At 45.2% G+C, this 12,680-nt stretch overlaps 1 protein-coding gene across 3 annotated transcripts in view; it reads right to left on the bottom strand.

The window, feature by feature from the left end:
- Positions 1–12,680, bottom strand: part of GALNT7 (polypeptide N-acetylgalactosaminyltransferase 7) — a 456,997-nt gene that overhangs the window by 47,947 nt on the left and 396,370 nt on the right. For all 3 annotated transcript variants that reach the window (XM_069244367.1, XM_069244357.1, XM_069244375.1), the window contains exon 9: positions 5,229–5,447. In XM_069244367.1, coding sequence (XP_069100468.1) covers positions 5,229–5,447 — 219 coding nt within the window. The remainder of the gene's footprint in view (positions 1–5,228; positions 5,448–12,680) is intronic.

Genomic DNA, 12,680 nt, shown 5'->3' with positions numbered 1-12,680 from the left:
TTGAGCTGTTGCCAAGAGGAGAGAGTCTGCTGGTACTTTATTCCTGATGTAAAGGGGGCCTATTATCAAGAACTTATTTTCTTTCCCATCTTTGAAGGCCTCCTTTCCCTGGTTGAGGACACTGGGCAGAATTGGGAGGAATTAATTCCTTTTCTGGTCCAGTAGTAGTGGCCCAGCAGGAAGCATAACTGTCTGCTCCTCCTCCAGTTGCACTACGTAGGTTTTTGCAGCTTTCTTTATACCCACATTGTAAGCAGTGATGTCATTGGGGTGAGGGGGGGTCTTGTAGGGTAGGAATCTAACCTTTTTCTAGAGATTTAGCATGTCTTGTCATTCTTTCATCGACTCCCCTGCTTGTAAAGGCTCATGTTCAAGGAACTGTTCTTCCTCGAAATGGAAAAACTCCTCAACCTCTTCTTGAGGTTCTGCTTTGAGTGCTGGTTCCATTTCAATAAGCTCTTGTTCTGGCTGTTTTTTCTCTTGTTGAGGTTTTAGGAGAGTCATCAAACTCATTTTTTTTCACATGAGAGATTCCATTTCAGCCTCAAGGCATTTTCCCATTTTCTCGACTTAAAGAAAATTTTGGTTGGTGTTGGTTGCTTTGCCCCTTTTCTTCAGTGTCAAGCCGTTCTTCCCTAAAGGAGTTTTGTCCCTCTCTCGCTCCTGATCCTCTTTTGGCAGCATACCCTTTTTTGTGTTCAGTAGAATCCGCAATCTGAACATGCATTTGCCTGTGTCTCAGGAGTGGGGCCTACTGGCCCACTTGTGTAAAGTTTTGTGGCTGTGTACTTAACACACTCATGGCCTGCATGGGTTGTGTGCAGAGTCAGACAGCATCTAATACTTGTGTATGCATGCTGAGACACAGTGTGACACTTGAGTGTGTGTACTGCATGTCTGTGCCAGTGGATGGTACATAACATGAAGGCCAATCGCTTCCATTTCGGAAGCACAGCACTTGCAGAAGCTGGAGAGGTGAGGACTGCATCCCTTAGACAGAAGATGTGTATTGCTAACATTCCTGATGGCCGATGAGACACACACTGACAGGAGAGGAGTAGAGCATCCTCTGTGCCCATCAATGAGCTCCTGGATTCCAGGAATAGTTGCTGGCCAGTGGGGCCTAGGCTCATAGTCAGGGAGATAGTAGGACTCATAAGGCTGGCACTACCAGGGAACCTGAGAGAGGAAGCTTAGTCCTGTGAACCTCTATGGGGCATATTTCAGTGGAGGCTGGCAGCCAGGTATGAACCCTGGTTACTTCCTTGATTTATGTTGTGGATCACTCAGAACTGGAGCCACTCCTGCTGTGGCACACTATCCCTTTGACAAAGGGCAGTACAGAGAATAGAGCAATTCAAAGGAATTGACCGTGCCGGCACAACTTACAAAGGCCAGACACTAAACTCCTAACTTTGACTATAGAGATGGATGCATGTGCGCCATACTTGGTTACAAAGCACCATCTCATCAGGAAAGAGAAGATTGCCAAGACTTCTAGCTGCTAGAACCAGTACTGGGTTGCAAAGTCTGCCAATCTCCCATCTGGGTGAGGGGGCCAACACCCAGGATCCAAGAACACCTGCCCTGCGCCTGGAGCACATGCCTTCTATTTGCTGGCCACGACTGGTGTGTCCTGTGAGTAGGAGGCGAGAGCCTGGACTGAGCAAGGCCCAGTAGGGATCCTGGCAAGTGGGTTCCGGTGGGCAGAGTGTGAGGTGCCTAGTCCAGTTAGGACCAGTGTTTTGAGTCATCCGCTCTCTTGTGTAAGTCGGCAAACCCCGTTGGGACATCCATGAAGTTGCGGGTCAATGCCTGGTAGCACTGATCTCATTGGGGTGTTCACCCGTGATCTTTGTGTGCCTGAAAGAGGGCTACTGGTATTGTTGGGTCATCGCCCACACAACTGAGACTGTGGGTCGTCACCGATGTCTGTGACTCCCATGTGCCAAAAGGGAACCACTGGAACTGCTGGGGCTGTCGCCCGGATCATCCAACCTGATTGGGACTGTGCCCCCATCTTTGACCCCCATATGCGAGGATGGGGTCAGAAAGACTGTTGTGGCCATTGCCGTGTAGCACCATTGTAGGGGCTCGGGCACCCAACAAATGCAGATGGCACCTGCAGGGATGCCGGTGCTTCACTGACTTACCAGCAGGAACCACAGAGAAAAAAACACCACTGCACCTGGAAGCTATTTCCGGCTTCGACCACCTCAGTGCGCTTATCCTGCTGACCTTGGGAAGGGCGCGGTGCGAGCTGCATAGTGCGGAGCGTGGGGGAGAGAAACACTGAAGCTTTTGGACTCTTCTTAAGATAACAGTGGGGGGAGGGTGGAACAAGAGCCGTAGGCAATTGTGAGGCTTGTTTGATCCTGGTGGTTTACCACCTAAAGAGCTGAGAAGCTTTTAGTCACAAAGTCAGACTTTGATGTGCATGGTTAGTGCTACCAGTACTTAGGGTCACTTCCTAAAATCTGCCAGGGACATAGAATATAATGTGGAGTAGAGGAGGGGATGGAGAGGACCCGCATGGGCAAGCACAGTCCTGACAAGCTCTAGAGGACTAGCCTTGAGAGACTACTGTGTGGAATATTTAGTGTACAGTATTTAGCATATGTAATAAATACTGCTTTTTACACAAAAGATCTGCACTGGACTGTATAATCATCTTATTAGGGTCACTGGGGATATTTTGAGTTATGAACTCTTGCATATCATGCACCTACCTTAACAGTCTTGGACTGCCAACCCACACTATCACTGAGAGTCCAGTGCTGAAGGATTTACTCAGGACCCATAGTAGGTGAGGCCAAGACGCACAAGGATTAAAATGCCACAATTGGGCCAAATACCACCGCAGCCCTCTGAAAGTGATTCCGACATGATCATGGCATAATGCACCCACTTCTGCTTCTGTCTCATCCTAATGGCCTTAGGTTGCAATTCCATGCATAGCGCCCAGAGACTGCAGACTTACTGGTTGTCTTTCGGGGAAGACTTATGGTGGAACTTGGGGCAAAATATAAATGGGGTCTGCTCCTCACTCCACTTTCATTATCCGACCCACGTGTTGTAGTGGGTTGTGGTCTTTTCACCTCTTTAGTGTTCTTTGGTGCCTTTCGGTTTTCTTCTCTCCTACACTGTCCATTGTGTACTCTGCTCTCTTCACCACTGTTTTCAGTGAAAAACTACCCTCCTTAGTGCAGTTTCGTCCTTCTCAGCTCTGAGCATTCGCTCATGCTTCCAGGCCCATCTGTGATAAAAACAAATCCGAAGAAGTGGACTACGTTGAAAGATTTCCACAGAGTGCATCTAACGTCTTACAAGGAGGGACATAGCCCCAAATGGTTGACAAAGTCCACCCAAAAAAAAAAGAGAGAGAGAGAAAGTTTAGAAAAAGATCATTCTGGACCCAACCAGTAAATGGCTGAACGATGTACAGCATGTGAATCCACAAAAGATTCACACTGCAAAACCTATGTTCTGGATCTTTTCTTTTCTGAGTAGATTCCACAGCAAATGAGAAGGATGAAGATCAGAGGTGAAGATAGCATTGGGCAGCTTAGGTTTAGGCAAACACACTGCACAAAACCTCCTGATCAAACTTTGCATTGTTCTGGAAGGAAACCTTTTACACTGTAGACTGGGTGGGGAGGTCCATGTTGCTGCACAGCAACAGTCTTTAAGGTACACACCTCATGACTATGTTCAATTTGGGCCAATCAGACACGTACCCAGAAGGGCCTGCAAGATGCTGACAGGGAGGTTTACATTTTTTCAGTAAACATTGCTCTCTATCTAAGCTACTGTACGGTTAATGTGGTTATCTCATAATTCTGCCACTGAGATGGATTTCCAGTCAAATTAATTGAAGAGGGGCTTAAATTTGTAATTCTCTATAGATCTTTGTAGACTGAAGTCAACACATTGTTCGCATTTGTTCATAAATGAGCCTTTTTTTTTTTTTTAAAGTCGCACAGTCATTCTCATGTATTTTGCACATGAAGCATTAACATCAGGGCCAGGCCATAACAAGCCCACTTTTAAACATCTCACACCAAACATACACTAAAACACAATATGCTAATTCCCATGCCTCATGCATGACAACTGCACTTATGGGCAAGCAGCAATAAGAAAGCTTAAAAAATTGCAATCCGCTTTACTTTATTAGTGACACTCTTCAGGCTGGATTACAGGAGCTTTGAGAAGTGTTTAAGCTTTTTGATGCAATACATTTTGATGCAAGACATACAAGGGCCTATGTCAAACAGAGAAATATTGTAGTGGTGGCATTGAACTATGGTCCAAAACTAGAGTAGGGGACTCGGTTATACAGTAGGATGGTTAACTGTATGCGCCTGCCTCTCTGTTGAGAATAACTGTGTGCATCAATTTTCTCATTTTACTGGGATATCCTAATCCTCTGTTTCCAGTCAACTATTAGAACCAATAAGTGAAAAGGAATAAAGGGCAAGATGTTCAAAGAATTTTTCCACTCGCAAGTGGACTGGGTTGTTTGCACCCAGAAAAATGCTATTTCTAATGTACAAAATGCAAAATACGATTTGGTAACTTGTTACAGAATCGCATTTGTGATTTGGTATTTGGAAGGGGCGTGTTTAGAGCGAACCTGCCAAATACCGAATCAGTCTGGTATGTATTACTGTTTTGTGACCGAATTCCAATCGCAAAACAATAATATTTTACCACAAGTTTAAAACTGGTGGTAATCCATTCGCAAAGGAGAAGAGGTTCTTTGGGGACCCTTTCCACTTTGAGAATGTTAAAAAAAAAAAATTAGGAGCAGGCAGTGGGTCCCAAAGAAAAGGCAAAGTTTAATTTTTCTGTTTACTTTCAAACGCATCCCATTTTCTTTTAAGGGAAAATATGGGCTGCATTAAAAAAAAAAAAAAAGATTGCTTTATTAAAAAGCGTTCACACACATGGTGGTCTGCTGACCTCAGAAGGCCACCATCCCTGTGATGGCTGCAATTCCTAAAGGGTCGCTAATTGCAACCTATCTCTTTTATTTGCATGGGGTAGGTCTATTTGCTACCCACTGGGAATCGCTACTGAAACTCAAAAGAGTTTCATACATTAGAAACACCGATTTCCTAATTGCGATTCGGAGGGAGACTCCCATTAGGAAATCATTACTCCTAATGTTAGTACATCTGGCCAAAGCTGAGAACTGAAATATTTTTTAAAGGAAATGTACATACCTCTCCCCATTCCACATTTTTTGCAGGTAATGGATAATGCAAAGGTATATCATAAGCTATTTCTTCCATGAACCATTTAAAACTTTTGCAATTGTGATCCTCTCGGAATTTTTTTAGTTCTGTTATATCTCCATATGCTAATGCTTTGGTCTCTGGGCGGCTCGCATAGAAATAATCTCTGTATTCATCCCACCAAACTTCCACAACACGAACATAGTTCTGTGAAAATAAATGTAGAAAGACATGAACAAATAATAATTATGCAGTTTAATTGTCAAAGAAAGCACTCTAACAAAAGAACGCACCAACAAGTATAAAAATGTACCTTTTGTGGTAGTTAGCACATTTGTGCAATAATACGTTTTCACCAACACGATCAATACAAACAAATTTCATTCATCCTTACATAAATGATGGACAGTTTCCCAATGTGAAGATTGACTAATTTTACTTTTCAAATGTTACTTAACCTTAATTCTTCAGTGCGTATATATTCCCCGTAGGTTTAATTTTAACAGAACATACATATTCCACTTTCATTTTCTTAAAATTATTTTTCCAACAGAAACAACAGAAAACTGCTATTATTATAGCACCCATGAAATGAAGACTGTCCCTTTAAAGTGTTTAATTTCGAAAGGGAGAGGCCCCTACATTATTCACAATAGCTCAGTCCAACAGCGGATAATTTACCATGGTCCTTTTTTGTTAGAAATCTTGGGGGGGAAATCTCGCTTCAGAATTATAGTTATAAGTAAATAACTTTTCCAACACTAAATACTCCTAAATCCATGACGTTATATTACTGGTATACATCTCTACTGAGTGCCACTAAAAGGGGAAAAAAGTTAGATGTGTAATAAAAGTAGATCACCTCGATGAAATATTGGAAAACTTGCAGGTACAAAAATATTTCTGCAAGTTGCTGAGTCTCCAAGTGTGCTAAAAGGTGCAATATTCTCAAACAGATTACAGACAAGAGTACCGACGTTTGTATACGATGATAGGTCAAGACAAAGAACTTCCATAAGCCTGCAACAAACTATGTTCCATTTCCAAGATAACGCCACAGTTCAGGAAGAATGGAATCTCTTTCATTGTAGAGAACACAAGCTATGGCAGATGGCCCCTCTATTAACAATTACGATTTCCATTGAAAATAAAAAGTTAAATCAGGCCTTGAAAAATCATAGAAATGTTAATAGACCTGCAGGTCGAGTAACTTGAATAATAAACTTGAACTAACTGAAATGTACTTGACCGTAAACTGGTCTCAAATTGTGTAATCCTAGGCAAACATTTTATTTTACAGAGCTGCCTTTTTCTTCTTTCTCATATATGAGTACACCTTCAATTATGTGACTTTAGCATTTCTGCTGTACAAAAAAGCTCTTTAGCTTGATTAAACAGACTAAACGTTTGCTCCATGTACAATATGAATCTAGGCCACATATAGGGTACACATGTTCCCAGACTTGCCTCTAAGTTTACTAATAGCATTGCCATTGGGGCAGGGGCAGGGGCAGGAGTGTTTCTCACTTCATTTTAAACACTCACTTTGTAATAATACATTACCAATGATGAAGCACACTGTCATTTACAGGAAGTAGATTTCCCATTGACATGACCAAAAACTCTCCCACAAACTTGCAGCTTTACTGATAAAACTATATAGTGTATTCAAAATAATCTGTGAAAACTGGGTTTCAGAAAACATTTATAATTTGCACATTACGTAAAGTGTTTTGATGTGCTTTTATCCCATTTAAATATTTTTTTCAGCCCACAGAATACAACAAATGGGCTTCCACAACTACTGAGATATGTTTTGAAATGTCTGTCAGCTGACTTATTTGCTTTTTGAATGTGCGTTTGCACTCTTTGTAAAGCAGGTCAGACAGTTCACTTTACAAACATTCCAGAACTCTGCAGTTAGAGAAGTAAACGGACTTCTGAGCCCTTTCTCTGAACACAGAGCAAATGTGACAAGATAAAAAGACGATTTAAAGGCATTTTATTGCTCCTTCACTTTCTGAGTGAAAAGGACACTTGTTCTATGTCAGCTCACCAGAACCAGCAAGTAGGTTCTAGATTTAGCTTGACCTGATAAAATCTAACTCACCATGCTAAATGGGCAGGTAGATTTCTCAAGGCCTGGTTAAATGCCCATACTGAAAAGACCTCTCCCTGAGGGCAAACTATGAAGTCGAAGGCCGGAAAGTAAAAAATGTTCGTGGACTCGTGGAAAACAAAAATGGCGAAGAAGTCTGACAACAGACAAAAAACAGTGTCACCTCAATTCTATGTCAGGACCGGAGGCTCTGATTATCCTCTTCTCTTTCCTGTCTTAACATCCAGCAGCCTTAAACAATAACAGTATATTCAAAGAATAAAAATCCCATGAGTCTCACCACAACTACCATCTATAGTCCCATATATTCAACATCAAGTAAAAGCACTTCCTCTTTCTTCATTGCTTGGCAGACAGATAAGTGCTTTTCCATAATGCCTTGTGTATGGGGATTTCTGTATGGTTGAATATTGCCTTCATACTGTTATAATTGTCTGGCGTGGATTTATTATGACCTGGATTTCACCTTAAATGATTGATGATTGCCCGAAGCATGTTTGCTGCATGTGCTGGTTTCTGATAGTAGTGGCTGCTTCCTATCTGTGCTGCGGTTTGTACATCACTTTGGGGGGGGGGGGGGGGGGGGGGGAATGATGACAAGCTCACGCAAGCTCGCGGATGTGGCTGTGTCCTTCTAGGGGCGGGGTGGAGACACATGCCTCAAATATTCTCCCATTTGCAAAAACAACAGAAGATGGACGGAATGCAGAACAAATCAAACATTCACCCCCAGTCACAGATCTGGGTTTAATCCATCAGTTTTTTTGCTTGCCATGCCATTCCAGCTCAGACCCAGCCATATGCAAATCAGTCTTGACCCTTGTCAGGCCAGGTCTTCCCTGGACCAGAAACAAGCATCCCGGGACCGGTTTCAGGGTATCACCCTTCATCCGCCAGGCTATCTTGAATCTGGTGGCATAGCAAGCACGGGACCCACGTCTGGGCATACCCCTCCCACTTGGGGCGACAAATGCAAAAACAACAGAAGATGTATGGAATGCAGAACAAATCAAACATTGTATTTCCTTCCCTTTGAAGTCTCTCCCAGGGTTTCAAAAGCCGGATTGCTTGCAATCCGGCTTTTGAAACCCCACTAGACACCAGGGATTTTTTTTACTGAAACTGTCAAAAGGGAGCGACCCCTTGGGCAAGGGTCGCTCCCCTTGGGGGCAAATTATATTTAGGCCATTTCTGCCCCCCTTGGGGGCAGATTGGCCTATTTTGATGAGGCCAATCTGCCCCCCTTGGGGGCAGAAACCATTAGACACCAGGGAGTTTTTTTTTTTTGCGTGAATCTCACGCAAGGGGAGCGACCCCTTGGGCAAGGGTCGCTCCCAGGGGGGGCATTTTTTTGGTAAGGCCTTTTCTGCCCCCAGGGGGGGCAGAAACCTCTAAGCACCAGGGATCATTTTTATTTTCTTTTTCTTTTTGTTATGTTTTCTTTTTTTTTTTAGGTGGGGAGCGACCCCTTAGGCAAGGGTCGCTCCCCTAGGGGGCAAATTATATTTAGGCCATTTCTGCCCCCCTTGGGGGCAGATTGGCCTATTTTGATGAGGCCAATCTGCCCCCAAGGGGGGCAGAAGCCATTAGACACCAGGGAGTTTTCTTTTTTTTTGTGTGAATTTCACGCAAGGGGAGCGACCCCTTAGGCAAGGGTCGCTCCCTGGGGGGGGGGAGGGAATTATTTTAGGCCATTTCTGCCCCCCTGGGGGGTAGATCAGCCTCTTTTGATTAGGCTGATCTGCCCCCAAGGGGGGCAGAAACCTCTAGGCACCAGGGATTTTTTATTTTTTTTGTTTTACAGATGGGGAGCGACCCCTTGGACAAGGGTCGCTCCCCTGGAGGGGCAAATTTTATTTAGGCCATATCTGCCCGCTTTGGGGGCAGATCGGCCGATTTTAGGTCAATCTGCCCCCAAGGGGGGCAGAAACCACTAGGCACCAGGGATCCTTTTTTTGCGCCGTCACGCAAGGGGAGCGACCCCTTAGGCAAGGGTCGCTCCCTGGGGGGGGGGGAGGGAATTATTTTAGGCCATTTCTGCCCCCCTGGGGGGTAGATCAGCCTCTTTTGATTAGGCTGATCTGCCCCCAAGGGGGGCAGAAACCTCTAGGCACCAGGGATTTTTTTGTTTTTTTTTTGTTTTACAGATGGGGAGCGACCCCTTGGACAAGGGTCGCTCCCCTGGAGGGGCAAATTGTATTTAGGCCATTTCTGCCCGCTTTGGGGGCTGATTGGCTGATTGTAGGTCAATCTGCCCCCAAGGGGGGCAGAAACCACTAGGCACCAGGGATCTTTTTTTTGTGCCGTCGCGCAAGGGGAGCGACCTTGTAGGCAAGGGTCGCTCCCCGGGGTGGGTGGGGGGGTCAAATTTATTTTAGGCCATTTCTGCCCCCCCGGGGGCAGATCGGCCTATTGGTATTAGGCCAATCTGCCCCCAGGGGGGGCAGAAACCTCTAGGCGCCAGGGCAAATAGTTTTTTTGTGGCTTTTTTTTTTTTTTTTTTTTTTTTTTTTTTTTTAGAGATGGGGAGCGACCCATCAGACAAGGGTCGCTCCCCTGGGGGGCAAATTGTATTTAGATCATTTCTGCCCCCCTTGGGGGCATATTGGCCGATTGTAGGTCAATATGCCCCCAAGGGGGGCAGAAACCACTAGTCACCAGGGATCTTTTTTCTGCGCTGTCACGCAAGGGGAGCGACCTTGTAGGCAAGGGTCGCTCCCCAGGGGGGGTGGGGGGACAAATTTATTTTAGGCCATTTCTGCCCCCCCTGGGGGCAGATCAGCCTATTGGTATTAGGCCGATCTGCCCCCAGGGGGGGCAGAAACCTCTAGGCGCCAGGGCAAATAGTTTTTTTGTGTTTGTTTTTTTAGAGATGGGGAGCGACCCATCAGGCAAGGGTCGCTCCCGTGGGGGGCAAATTGTATTTAGACCATTTCTGCCCCCCTTGGGGGCAGATTGGCCGATTGTAGGTCAGGGCAGAAACCACTAGGCACCAGGGATCTTTTTTTTGCGCCGTCAAACAAGGGGAGCGACCTTGTAGGCAAGGGTCGCTCCCCGGAGGGGTGGGGGGACAAATTTATTTTAGGCCATTTCTGCCCCCCCTGGGGGCAGATCGGCCTATTGGTATTAGGCCGATCTGCCCCCAGGGGGGGCAGAAACCTCTAGGCGCCAGGGCAAATAGTTTTTTTTTTTGTTTTTGTTTTTTTAGAGATGGGGAGCGACCCATCAGGCAAGGGTCGCTCCCCTGCGGGGCAAATTGTATTTAGACCAATTCTGCCCCCCTTGGGGGCAGATTGGCTGATTGTAGGTCAATCTGCCCCCAAGGGGGGCAGAAACCACTAGGCACCAGGGATCTTTTTTTTTTGCGCCGTCACGCAAGGGGAGCGACCTTGTAGGCAAGGGTCGCTCCTGGGGGGGTTGTGGACAAATTTATTTTAGGCCATTTCTGCCCCCCCTGGGGACGGCTGAGCTACAGGCCAAAATCCACAGGTAGGCACTGTTTTCTATGAAAAAATGTGATGTGTCCACGTTGTGTTTTGGGCCATTTCCTGTCGGGGCGCCAGGCCTACCTACACAAGTGAGGTATCATTTTTATCGGGAGACTTGGCGGAACGCTAGGTGGAGGGAAATTTGTGGCTCCTCTCAGATTCCAGAACTTTCTGTCACCGAAATGTGAGGAAAACGTGTTTTTTTAGCCAAATTGTGAGGTTTGCAAAGGATTCTGGGTAACAGAACCTGGTCAGAGCCCCACAAGTCACCCCATCTTGGATTCCCCTAGGTGTCTAGTTTTCAAAAATGCACAGGTTTGGTAGGTTTCCCTAGGTGCCGGCTGAGCTAGAGGCCAAAATCTACAGGTAGGCACTTTGCAAAAAACAGCTCTGTTTTCTTTGATGTGTCCACGTTGTGTTTTGGGGCATATCCTGTCGCGGGCGCTAGGTCTACCCACACAAGTGAGGTATCATTTTTATCAGGAGACTTTGGGGAACATAGAATAGCAAAACAAGTGTTATTGCCCCTTGTCCTTCTCTACATTTTCCCTACCAAATGTAAGACAGTGTGTAAAAAAGACTTCTATTTGAGAAATGCCCTGTAATTCACATGCTAGTATGGGCACCCCGGAATTCAGAGATGTGCAAATAACCACTGCTTCTCAACACCTTATCTTGTGCCCATTTTGGAAATACAAAGGTTTTCTTGATAGCTATTTTTTACTCTTTATATTTCAGCAAATGAATTGCTGTATACCAGGTATAGAATGAAAACCCACTGCAGGGTGCAGGTCATTTATTGGCTCTGGGTACCTAGAGTTCTTGATGAACCTACAAGCCCTATATATCCCCGCAACCAGAAGAGTCCAGCAGACGTAACGGTATATTGCTTTCGAAAATCTGACATTGCAGGAAAAAGTTACAGAGTAAAACGTAGAGAAAAATTTATGTTTTTTTCACCTCAATTTCAATATTTTTCTTTTTCAGTTGTTATTTTCTGTAGGAAACCCTGGTAGGATCTACACAAATTACCCCTTGCTGAATTCAGAATTTTGTCTACTTTTCAGAAATGTTGCGGGTTCTGGGATCCAGCGTTGTTTTCATGCCCATTTCTGTCACTGACTGCAAGGAGAGGCTGAAAGCACAAAAAATCGTAAAAATGGGGTATGTCCCAGTAAAATGCCAAAATTGTGTTGAAAAATTGGGTTTTCTGATTCAAGTCTGCCTGTTCCTGAAAGCTGGGAAGCTGGTGATATTAGCACCGCAAACCCTTTGTTGATGCCCTTTTGAGGGACAAAACCACAAGCCGCCTTCTGCAGCCCCTTTTTCCCATTATTTTGAAAAAAACGAAATGTTCACTGTATTTTGGCTAATTTCTTGGCCTCCTTCTGGGGAACCCACAAACTCTGGGTACCTCTACAATCCCTAGGATGTTGGAAAAAAAGGACGCAAATTTGGCTTGGCTAGCGTATGTGGACAAAAAGTTATGTGGGCCTAAGCGCGAACTGCCCCAAATAGCCAAAAAAAGGCTCGGCACAGGAGGGGGAAAAGGCCTGGCAGCGAAGGGGTTAATCCATCAGTTTTTTTGCTTGCATGCCATGCCATTCCAGCTCAGACCCAGCCATATGCAAATCAGTCTTGACCCTGTTCACCATGGGAACAGTCCAGCCCGAACTGGCAGGCCAGGTCTTATCTGGACCAGAAACAAGCATCCTGGGACCGGTTTCAGGGTATCACCCTTCATCAGCCTGGCTAGCTTGAATCTGGTGGCATAGCAAGCACGGGAGTCACATCTGGCCATACCCTTCCCACTTGGAGCGACAGATGCGAAAA

The sequence above is a fragment of the Pleurodeles waltl genome, chromosome 1_2, assembly GCF_031143425.1.
Source record: "Pleurodeles waltl isolate 20211129_DDA chromosome 1_2, aPleWal1.hap1.20221129, whole genome shotgun sequence".
Lineage (NCBI taxonomy): Eukaryota > Metazoa > Chordata > Amphibia > Caudata > Salamandridae > Pleurodeles > Pleurodeles waltl.
Note: the sequence above shows the minus strand (reverse complement) of the source record. Positions and strands in the feature narration are given on the sequence as shown.